Genomic DNA, 12,740 nt, shown 5'->3' with positions numbered 1-12,740 from the left:
TTGTAGTATGTGAGAAGACCAACTACCAAAAAGATCACAAGATCAAGGACTCAAATAAAATAAAATATGTTTGAGTCAGAGAATAATTCTGATGTTTGGATTTAGTAATCTTAAACACACACTGGTTACTATCTTTCCATTTAAGTTTTTGGTTAGTGAAAAACTTTAGTTAGGTTGGATTGTTCACCTATACAGTGTATTTAATTTTGGATTTATAGTTTGGTATAGTTAAAATTCCAGTTTGGATGTAAATGACTGCTGATTGTTCTTGACTTTGTTCTTATGATATGAAATGTGAAATTAGCCTAAATTGTTCATTTAACTGACAGTCCTCTGACTTTGTGTCCTTGACTTTTTTTAAGACCTTTTTCTTTACACATTGAAAAATGAAGATAAGGGAAAAGTAACTTAAAATTGTCCCAATACATATTTTCTAGGAGTCCTAGGCTACAGATTCAAAAATTGCTTACCGCTTCTTGCTTGTTTACCAGAGGCCCCTCTTTCAACCATGATGTGGCCGTCATGATCCCTGCTTCCACTTTGCCTTCTCTCTATAAAGAATGCAAATAACTGTAAAATATTTTACAATAGCAGTGGCAGGCTAAAACTTGGAACTAAGAAAGGCAAACTGAGAGCGACTTGCTTTAGCCTTTTTTTTTTTAAATAGGGAGCACTTCGGGACTTTGCAAGGCATCCTTATATAGGGGCCATGCTAATCTTCTCTGGGTTGTTCCAGTTTTAGTCTATGTGCTGCCAAAGCGAGCACTGTTTTAGCTTTCTTAATGTTATTTTTCAATTTTGTTAATTACTATAAACTTATATACAGTTTACATAACATTTTAAAATGTTCATAATTCTTAGGTAATAGAGAGGTATGGTGGAAGTGTGCTGGGCCCATAAAGTACTCTTATTTCTTGTCTTAAAGTGTCTTTTTCAGGTAGAAAATAGTACTTTTCAGCCAACTCCACTAACAGTTCTAGTAAGGGAGAGAGAGTGAAAAAAATGTTATATATTTACCCAATAACGATATCCCTAGTAACTATGTCTACATAATAATTATAGTAAGGACATATTATTAGCATATCAAGTAGTACAGGTAATGTTGAATATTGGGAACTTGATATTCTAGCCTACACTGCTAGTGTACATATTCACTAAAATATGCTTATTGATCCCTTTGGTCAATAAACATCAAATGAAAAGGTCCATTTAATATGAAACTAGGAAATGATCCTAATTGTGTAACAGCCTTGTTAGATCTTTTGGGAAAGTATATATTCTTTTAAAGCTTTTGATATACCATTCAGCAAAGGTACTTAATGGCCTAGATTCTGGACCATTAAATTCTCCTTCAAAAGGAAGTCAAATTATTTCTCCTTTAAGACTTTATTCTTGGACCCAACAAGGAGAAATACTACTATCATCACCAGAGTTACAGATGCCTAACTTACAAATATACATATCTACCAATGGCATGGTTCCAGCCACCTGGTATCCAGGGCAACAAGTCAGAATCTCCCTTCCAGAACTGTGGAGAATGATAAATAGTTCTTTGAAATCTTTTCTTCCAGAGCTTAGAGGCAATTACTGCAGGGGTGGGCAGGGACAGGGAGGTCTCCATCCCAGTACTCTATCCTTTCTGAAGCCAGATGGCTACTACGGATGGAACAGGCAGCGCCAGAAATCCTCAATCCTGTCACAACCCCTTTGTGATAGGTAAATGGCCACTCTGGTCTTCTGTTTCTCAGGCCAAGCACCTTGGAGTCATCCTTAATGCCTTTTTTTTCCCTCATACCCTGTGTCTAATCCACCAGCAAATCCTGCCAGCACCACCTAGGTAACATACAGAATCCGGCCAGTTCTCACACCATCCACCACTGTCACTCTGGTCTGAACCACCATCATCTCTTGGCTAGATTATTGCTGTATCGGCCTACCTGGCATTTTCCTTCTGCGTTCATGTTTCCTCTATAGCCTAATTCTTCATATTTAATCTCGATTGTAGAGGTCAGACTATGTTTGTCTTCTGTTCAGAACCCTCTACTTGCTTTTCGTCTCACTCAGAGTCGAAGTCAGAGTGCCCCTGTGACCTAGCTTCCTGTCATCTCTCTGGCCCCCTCTCTCGCTCTCTTGCTCATCCACTCCAGACACTTTGGCTTTCCTGCCATTTGGAAATTCTGCTGGGCATGCTTCTCCTGCGGGGCCTTTGTATTTGTTCCTCTGTGTAAAACACATCTTCCTCCTTCACCCCTTCAAAGAATCAATTGGAACCTCCTAGTGAGCCCTTCCTTGGCTACTCCAGCTAAAACTGCAATGCTCTTTCTGTGACAGTCTTCCTGTTTCCCTTCCCTGCTCCATATTTTTTATTAGAATATAATTTACATATGACATTATGTACACTTAAGGTGTACAGCATGTTTTGATACATTTATATGTTGTAATATGGTCACCACCATAGCTTTAGCTAACATCTCTATCATGCCACAGAATGATTTTTTTTTTTTTTTTTTTTTTTTGGTAGTAAGAACATTTAAGATCCACTCCATTAGCAGTTTTGACAAAAATCATGACACTGGGCATTAGATCTCCGGAAGTCATTCATCTTCTACCTGCTCTATTTTTATCCTTAGAGCCTATTGTCATAATACGCTATATGTATCATTTTTTGGTTTATTATTTGTTTTCCCAAAATAGAAGCTAAATTTTTTGTAGGTAGGGTTTTTTTGTCTATTTTTTCATTTCTGTATGCCTAGCTCTATGATGTATGCTAGCTGACATTTAGCATATACTCAGTAGACACTTGCAAAATTAGCTCTCTAAAGGGAGACCATGATATAAATATAGATAACAAAGTCAGTGCAAAGTAGAACTAAATAGCCTGGAAATCATCAGATTAAAAGTGCTCTATATGAAAATTTCTATGTCTTAAAACATTTTAAAAGGAATTTTCTATAATCTTTAAAAATTAAAACTGTATTGTAGGAAGTGAAATAATTCTTTTTTTTTTTTTAAATTTATTTATTTGACAGACAGAGATCACAAGTAGGCAGAGAGGCAGGCAGACAGAGAGAAGGAAGTAGGCTCCCTGCTGAGCAGAAAGCCAGATGCGGGGCTCGATCCCAGGACCCCGGGATCAGGACCTGAGCCAAAAGCAGAGGCTTTAACCCACTGAGCCACCCAGGCACCCCTGAAATAATTCTTTTACTTTGTGATATATGCTTCCATTATATAGGGCTTGGAATAATAGTATTTTAAAACATTGTTTGGCCAAAAGCAGCATGAATCTAACCATGCCTGAATAATAATAATAATGATGATAATAATAATAATTATTCTTTATTTTTTTAGGGGAAGAGATATTTATTCTAGCTTGTAAGCCCCTGGCTTGAATAATTTTAAATTCTGGCTGATAACAAATGAGCAATTTTAATTCAAAATTTAATTTAATATTGGGGTGCTGGTAATGTGCCTAGTAAGAAGCATATTTTACCACAAACAAGATATAAGACATGGAGAGTCCTGTCATTAATAAACAGTCCTGGAGGAGAAACAAGATATACTTAGGACAACCAGAAAAGAAGAGAATTTTCCATTTAATAACTTGTTATACTGAGTGTCCTACCTAACATTTGCTTAAGAAATAGGCTGCTATTCTAATAGAGAACTCAAATATTTGATAAATGAGAGGAAAAGGGATAAGTCACATATTGCTAACATACTTTATAGATAATAATTTCACATGAGAAACACCATATAGTTGGTACATTAGGTATTACTCTGAGAAGGAAGTAGGATTTGAGGGGAGCCTGGAATACTAACAAGGTTACTGATTATAAAAAAGGAATGGGAAAGAACAAGTCCATGAAAGCGATGGCATATTCAAGAAAAAGACAGGGGGACCTAATTTTATTTATTTTTTTATTTATTTTTAAGTAATCTCTACACCCAACATGGGGCTTGAACTCACAACCCTGAGATCAAGAGTCACATGCTCTTGCCACTAACCCAGACAGGCGTCCCAGGACAGGGGAACTTCAAATGGGCCACTTAATTCAAACCAAATAGTTACTATAAAATAAAAATTCAGCAGTATACATCAGACACTGTATAATAGTTGCAGTATTCACAGGATATACACAAAACATGCCTTCCTCTAAGCCATCTTGCTTAACATACTTACTGATATTTTATGTTTATTATGTAAGTGTTCTCGTCCACCTCTCATCAAGATGATCTAAGTTCTTTAAGGGCAGGGACCAATTGTTCTTGACCTGTTTTTACGAAACTGACTAAATCAATGAAGTACGTGAAGGTTTTACTACAAAGTCTTGGAGGTTAAGGGAAATATCTTTGAGTTTTCTGAGGCTCATTTTCCTCATCTATATGATTAGGGGATTGAAAAAGATGCTATTCCAGGATTTTATAATACTCCTATCAGTATTGACTAGAAAACAGGCTAATACCCTTAGTATCCTGACATATCAAAGAATTTAAGCGATTTAAAAAAAAAAGATAGAAATTTCTGTTTGAAGAATAAGAAACATCTGTATGCTGAGGATGAACACAACTGGGAGAGTTTGAAATATTGGTGTGGAATTTTTATTGGGAACAGAAAACAAAAATGTCCATGAGACATGAGAGTGCATCTCAGGGAGTATTTGGTAACTTTTAATCAAAACACATTTTATATTTTTGTTTATTTAGGAAAGTGTCTTTCTCTCTCTCTCTCTCTCTCTTTTTTTTTTTTTTTTAGTTTCTGACTTAAGTAGCTGTTTTCAAAATAATATATTTCTCTTTGCCAGTCTGAAAATGGTCTTGGAGGTCATACTATCTACTATATGTATCTGTGTTTGTGTGTATACCTTATTTACAAGTATGCATGAAGAAATCTTAGCTTAGAGGTGCAATAATTCACTTCCTATTTTTCTAAAAGTCAAAATTCTAAACACAAGGCATTTTTTACTAAGAAAACCCCAAATTCCTCTGAAAAGGTATCAGCAATTGTATTTCAAATTTCCTGAGGGAGAAAACTGTATTTAAAATATCACTGAAAAGGTCAGGGAACAATTTCACACCTCAAGGATGTCCCTTGTAAGACAAGACCCTTGGGACCTTAGTTTGAAGAGATTATAGACCCCAAAAAGCTCTCCTCGATGCTCTTTTGATCCTTGAACTGCTTCAAAATATCGCTTGGCGTTTTCACTTCCAACCACCACACAGTGAAGTTGCTAAAACAGAAAAAACACAAGATATTTTTGAAGTGTTTGCTCCAACAATATGTCAGAATTTCCTGGCATTCCCTGTATATACACAGCTTTAGCTGGAGCAGGAAGAGTCTCCTTAGGGAGGAAATTTTATTTTAATTTCCCTGGCAGATGTTGCCATTATGGTGAAATAATAGTAATTGGGCCAGTCTTATTGAAGAAGAGATCTTACATTTCCAATTTATCTGTTTTCTACCAATTGAGTCAAGAGCCCATCACTATGTAATATTCACTTGATGTAAAATGTTTAATGATAAAAGCATACATTTGAATACACTTTTCACCTTTCCAGACTCATTACAACAGGAACTACTGTAATTATTTGTACATTCTCTCATTTAATATCTACCTATAAGACATTATGATCTCCCTTTTAGAAATAAAGACTTAAGTTTAGAGAAATTAAGTGTCTTCTCATAGCTGCCCAGATAGGAAGTGTCATTTCTAGAATTTATACCTGATTTGGCTAAATTCAAAATTTATACTTGTAACAACTTCCCATCTCCAGGATGTCCCTTTTAAAACAAGACCCTTGGGGGGCGCCTGGGTGGCTCAGTGGGTTAAAGCCTCTGCCTTCGGCTCAGGTCATGATCTCAGGGTCCTTAGATCGAGCCCCACATCCGGCTCTCTGCTCTGCAGGGAGCCTGCTTCCTCCTCTCTCTCTGTCTGCCTCTCTGCCTACTTGTGATCTCTGTCTGTCAAATAAATAAATAAAATCTTTAAAAAAAAAAAAACAAGACCCTTGGGAACTTAGTTTGAGGAAGCTTTGGATCAGTATCCAAGTTGGATCAGTTGGTATCAGTATTCCAGAAACATAGGCTATAGTTTGGGAAAAATGAATCGCCATAGCAACTGATGTACCTTATGGTCTGGTTGATGATTTTATACTTTACTACTGATTCTCCCTTAGACACTGTATTGTCAGACTGCAAACTACTAAATAGAATAACCAAAGTAACTTTTATGCATTAATGTGCATCTTTATAAATTCCCCACCATAGTTTTACTACAAAATTTATAAAAGGCACACTATTTTGTATGTAAAATAAGTTTTTCAAAGTGGCTCCAGTTAAAAGTGAAGGTCAGATACATCCATCTATAGGCTGCTATAAGAAAATAATGTTAGAATTACAGAGGGTGAGGAGATAAAAAATCAGTAATTGGAAAATGTAGCTCAGTTTCTGGCTTAAGAAAAACCCATTTGAGGCTAGAAAATGTTTGGATTTCTTCATAACAATGTACAGGATGTACAAGAGGTAGAAAGAAAAGAAGTCACGTTCACCATGCTAAGGAGCCATCACTCTTTCTTCCATCTTCAAGGCCAGTAGCATGGCATCTTCATATCATCCTGACCCTCTGCTTCTGCCGTCATATCTCCTCCTTCTCTCCTTTTTCTTAACCTCCTCCCAACTGCTCCCTTCAGTGATTACATTGGCTCACCCAGAGAATCCAGGTGGGTTTGTGGAATTAGGATATGGACATCCTTGGAGGAACATCATTCAGCCTATCATAGGAAGGATGTGTAAAAAGAATGATGGACACGGGACGCCTGGGTGGCTCAGTTGGTTAAGCCGCTGCCTTCGGCTCAGGTCATGATCCTGGGGTCCCGGGATCGAGTCCCGCATCAGGCTCCTTGCTCGGCAGGGAGCCTGCTTCCTCCTCTCTCTCTGCCTGCCTCTCTGCATGCTTGTGTGTACTCTCTCTCTCTGACAAATAAATAAAATCTTAAAAAAAAAAAAAAAAGAATGACGGACGCTTGACAAAATGGCACAGAACCCACCTGGAAGGGTTCTCATTAGACCAAAGTGAGACTGTTTTAACATCAAAATACACAGTGAAATTCAATAGGTTGTAACCTATTACTAATACAGGATCCCATGAGTCCATATAGGTTAAATAAATATATAGACAAAAAGGAAATTCTTTTTTTATGGTAGAATAGGAACAAAGAAGAAGGAATAATGGGAATTTAAGTCACTATCTGACATCATCTATATGATGTCATATGAATCATCATAGTGTAGCTGATTCAGGTGGGAATTAGCAATGAACGCTAAGGCTGATAGGTACAGGCTTAACAAGGAACAGGAATACTGGCAAAGTCTCAGAGGATGTTCCCATAAAATATTTATCAATTATAAAGGGAAAAAATGGTGACTGCAGTGAAGAAAGCTAACAGACATGAAACTGAATGGAAATAAATGTCACCACCAGGTGCCTTTTGACCAATGCAATGAGAACAGCACAGAATTGTTTATGAACTATTCTTGCTTGAGTCTGGACATGAGGAAACATCAAAACCTACTTTAAAGGTGAGCTAACACAAGGAAAGGCCTTACTCTTTAATACTGTGAAGGTCATGAAAGACAGGGCAAGCTTGGGTAACTAACTACTCTAGGTTAAAGAAAACTAAAGAGACATGAAAAGGAATACTCTATAACCACGATCCTGGTTTGGATCCTGAACCATAAAAGAAAAAGGAGACAAGAAATTGCCAGGAAAATTGGTGAAATCTGAATGAGTTTTGTGGATTACAAGATAATGTTGTATCAATGTTAGTTTTTTGATTGGGGTAACTACATTCGGGAGAGGAAAGGGGGAAAAGCAAGTGCAGAACAGCACACAGAACTGAGTATTTATATGCATAAAACTATTTCTTTACGTACATATAAATAGAAGAGTGTCCTTCTTTGAAGGAAATACACACTAGAGAACTAGAAGTGATAAATCTGCAACTTTCTCTCAAACGGTTCAGAAAAATAAAGATCATGACTGAAGGAAAGAGAAAAGCAAATGTGATAAAATGTTAACAACTGGGGAAACTAGGTGAAGTTAATTTTTTTTTTAAAGATTTTATTCATTTATTTGACAGAGAGAGATACTGTGAGAGAGGGAACACAAGCAGGGGGAGGGGGAGAGGGAGTAGCTGGCTCTCCACAGAGCAGGGAGCCTGATGTGGGGCTCGATCCCAGGACCCTGGGATCATGACCTGAGCCGAAGGCAGACGCTTAATGACTGAGCCACCTGGGTGCCCCTAATTGGATGTTCTTTGAGCTATTCTTGTAATTCTTCTGCATCTACAAATGTATTTCTATATTATATACATCTAGTCACCTTTCATATATATATATATATATATATGTACTTCTTCATGTTTGTGTATATATACATATACATGCATACACATATATATTTGTATGTATATATTTGTGTATATGTATATATTTGTGTATATATACACACATATACATATTTTGTATGTGTGTGGATATATACACACACATCATAGACACACACATATACTTCACGTTTAGAGGATTTCATATAATCTAAAATGTGGTATTCAGAAATTAAGGTGAATTTAGAATACATGAAATGCTCCAAACATGAAGGAGTACAGTTTTTTTGTAGGCGTTTTATTTTTTAAAAGTATAAAATGTCTTAATGCATTATCACAACAAATGCAAACAAAATATCAAAGTTAAAGTCCCCCTTGAATAATACAGATCATCCTCTATCAGTCTTAGAAACACTGTAATGTTTAGGTATATCCTTCTAGATCTTTCTCAATGCAGTAAGAGCTGTTTATATATGCACATAGAAATAACTTCATGCACCAACATAATCGATATACTTGTTCTGCAAGTCAGGTTTTTTGGTCCCACTTAAAAATGTCTTAGCAGTCTTGCCAGGTCAGTACATCTGCTCTATAATTTTTTTCTGTTGCATGCATCAGAATTGATGTTATCATTCTGCTACTACAAGACATTTAGGCTGTTTCTTTCTTTCTTTCTTTTTTTTTTTTCATTTTTTTAAACAAATACTAACTGCTGAATATAAATCCTTGTCATCCTTCACTGTTTGTATATGAGAATATTTCTGTCAGACAAATAAGGAGAAGGTGATGTGCTTTAAAACGATAACTTCACTTATAAAATAAAAGGACCAAGTTATATTCTCAAAAATGAGTACCTCTTTACAAATACTCCCACCAACAATGAAGAGTGCCAATCTCCCTATATCCCTAATTGCCCCCCAAACAAAACCCACACACAAGAAAGTTTTAGCAGAATGTGCATAACACAGCATTGTTTTATTTTATATTTCTAGATTATAACTGTGGTTAGGCATCTTTTCATATATGCATTAACCATTTGCATTTTACCTTCAGTAAAATGCCTGATCATAGTCTTTTTATAGGTTTGTGGAAGTTCTTTATGTACTATAGATGCTGATCCTTTGTTTAGCATATACATGGAAAATTTCCTTCTAGACACTTTTTTTTTTCTTTTAAAGATTTATTTATTTATTTGAGAGAGAGAGGAAGAGAGAGAGAGAGAGACTCCACACTGACTGTGGAGCCCAATGCAGGGCGTGATCCTAAGACCCTGAGATCATGACCTGAGCTGAAACCAAGAGTCAGACACTTAACCCACTGTGCCACCCAGCCTCCCCCCAAAAAACTCTTTATATTGATTATCTAGACATTTAAAAAGGGCATACACAAGATCATTTCTTGGTTCATATTCATGTATTTTATTCTATTTCTTAGCTCTGTCTTTAATAATGTGCATGTGGTATACTCTGATTTCTTGTTTCCAAAAATTATTTTAATTTTTTATTATTATGTTCAATTACCCAGCATATAATTATTAAGGAGGGCATGTGTGCTGAGGAGCACTGGGTGCAAATAATGAATTGCTGAACACTACATCAAAAACTAATGATGTCCTAGACATTTTTTAATTTGGCTTCTAGGTCCTTTGTCATAGAGAAGTTTCACATAAAAATGTAGTTAAATTTACAATATTGGCCTTTGAGGCTGTATTAGTTCCCTATGACTGCCGTAACAAATTGCCACAATCTGGATGGTTTAAAACAACAGAAATTGATTCTCTCACAGTTCTGGAGGCTAAAGTCTGAAATCAAGATCGTGGCAGGACCACACTCTCTCTGAAGGTTCCAAGTGAAGACCCTTGGTTCCTGGCAGTCCTTGGCATTCTTGGTCTGAAACTGCATCACTCCAATCTTTGCCTCCTTCATCAAAGTCATTCTCCCTCAGTGTCAGTTTGTATCCAAATTTCCCTCTTGTAAGTATATCAGTCATGGATTAGGCCCCACCCTAATCCAGTATGACCTCTTTTTAACTTGATTACATCTGCAAAGATCCTAATTCCAAATAAGACACCTTCATGGTTACACACAGGTGTAGGGCTTTAACATATTTATTTATTTATTTATTTATTTATTTGGAGGGAGCACACAATTCAACTTCTAACAGATTTTGTTAAAAATTTTTACATTCATGCTCATAAGAGATATTGGTCTATAATTTTCTGTTCTTGTAATATCTTTGCCAAATGTTGGTATCAACAATTTTTTATCTTTCTAAAATAAGTTATAAGTGTTCCCTCCTCCTTTGTTTTCAAAAAGAATATTGTTTGATAGAATTCACCATGGAAGTCATCTAGGTTAGGATCTTGTTCTATGAGAAAGGTTTGAATTAAAAATTCACTTTCTTTGACAATATAAGGCATTATTTGTCCTCATTTGAAATCACTGCTCCTAAGTATCCAGAATCACTAATAAGAAGTTAGATATTTATCTTATCCTAGTACTATTATAGGTAATGTTTTTTTTCTCTGCAGAAGGTTCATCTCTGGAAATTTAAAGGACTTTTCACGTTATTCTTGGTGTTTTATAACAATAGAAAGATGGTCTAAGTGTGGATCTATTTTCATCCATCCTGTTTAGCACTCATATAATTATACGGACCCATATAATTCCTGGACTCTTGTTTTCTACTTTTTATATGCTTCTTCCTTTATTTCAAGTTTCTTTCTTTCCCTTCCTTTTATTCCCCTCTTCAACTATAAGATTGGTATTAGAACTTCTGGACCTAGAATTCATTTCTCCTAACTTTTCTTACATGTATTCTTTGTCTTTTTGCTCTGTAATCTAGAACAATTGTTTAGTTCTCTCTTTTAGATGAAAACGTTGCTCTGTGCTACTCAGCATATCTCTGGAGTTCTTCATTTACTGGATGTTAATGGATTCTTTTTCTAGTAGTCTGTTCTTATTTCTAAGATCCAACAACCTCACTCACGTTTTTTTGTTGTTGTTGTTTTAAATATCTATTTATTTGAGAGAGTGGAGGGGCAGAGGGAGACGATCCCCAAGCAGACTGCCTGCTGAGTGCAGAGCGGTCGTAGGGCTTGACTGATACCATGACCAATGAGATCATGACCTGAGCCGAACTCAAGTGTCAGACACTTTACTGACTGAGCCATGCAGGCATCCCCTCACTCATGTTTTGAAAATATTACTTATATATTTTTAAACATTTATTTTATTCTTTTCTATTAATTTTTGTCCTCTCTGATGTTAATTCTTCCTCTTCCTCTTCTCCTTTTTGAATGCCTAAAATAGTTCTGATGGCTCTTGTAACAAATTATAAACTTGGTGGCTTAAATTAAAAGAAATTTACTCTTACAGTTCTGGAGTCCAGAAGTCTGATATCAGTATCACTGCCTGAAATCCAGGTTTTGGCAGGGCCATGCTCTCTGCAGATGCTCTATTGGAGAATCCATTCCTTGCCTCTTCTAGCTGCTGGGGGCTGCCAGCATTCCTTAGCAAGTGACCACATCACTCCATTCTCTGCCTCTGTGGTAACATTGTTTTCTCCTGTGTCAGATTTCCCCTTGCTTCTTTCTTATAAGAACCTTATATAAGAACCTTTTAAGAACCTACCTGGCTAATCCAGGCTAATCCCCTCCATTGCAAAATCCTTATCACATCTGCAAAGACCCTTTTTTTCCCACATAAAGTAACATTTACAGATTCCAGAGATTAGGACTTGGTATCTTTGAGGACCATTTTTCATAGTGTTTCTTTTCTTAAACTGTTCAACAATTATTTTTTTGTTGGGTATTCATCTGTCTTCAAATACCCTACATTCTTATCTCAGCCTACTGCAGTGATCATTCAGAGCAGGGGGAGTGCAAGTATTTAAACTGCTGGGCAACAGGAGGGACTTTCTTCTCAATTTCAGCAAAATATGGAGCTCTGTCTTGCTTCCTTGCTTCTAGTATTTCTATTTATTGTTTCTACTTGACAGCAGACACCACCGTTGGCTATAATTTGCTGCAATTGGGGTAAGATTGTATGGAGCTAACCCATCTTGTTAGATCATCAATTATAACCCAAACAGGGGGCATCATAGTCACCCTAAGACTCCTTGCCCTTTTTTTTTAGCATCTGCTGACTCTAACTTGGAACATCCAGAAGCTGTACCTACCTTTTTAAATAGTCTCTTTCTGAGTTTAGCTTGGCTTCTTCCTTCAATCTGATGTCCAAATGCCTTTTGTCTTTTAGGGTTCCTTATAACTTCTGGGCCACAAATGGAACTCTTCTTACTTTCTAAAATTTTTACAGTTTTTTTAAACATCATTTTTGGTGGTTCAGTTGGTTTAGTGT

General features: G+C 36.4%; 1 protein-coding gene across 1 annotated transcript in view; it reads right to left on the bottom strand.

Moving 5' to 3' along the window:
• Window positions 1-12,740, bottom strand: part of ERCC6L2 (ERCC excision repair 6 like 2) — a 127,622-nt gene that overhangs the window by 36,406 nt on the left and 78,476 nt on the right. Inside the window, exons 14-15 of the mRNA XM_080819719.1 lie at window positions 5,076-5,228; window positions 471-551 (exon numbers count right to left, since the gene is read on the bottom strand). Coding sequence (XP_080675845.1) covers window positions 471-551; window positions 5,076-5,228 — 234 coding nt within the window. The remainder of the gene's footprint in view (window positions 1-470; window positions 552-5,075; window positions 5,229-12,740) is intronic.

Source organism: Martes martes, assembly GCF_963455335.1.
Source record: "Martes martes genome assembly, chromosome: 12".
NCBI classification, from domain to species: Eukaryota; Metazoa; Chordata; class Mammalia; order Carnivora; family Mustelidae; genus Martes; species Martes martes.
This window is presented reverse-complemented; position numbering and strand designations above follow the sequence as displayed.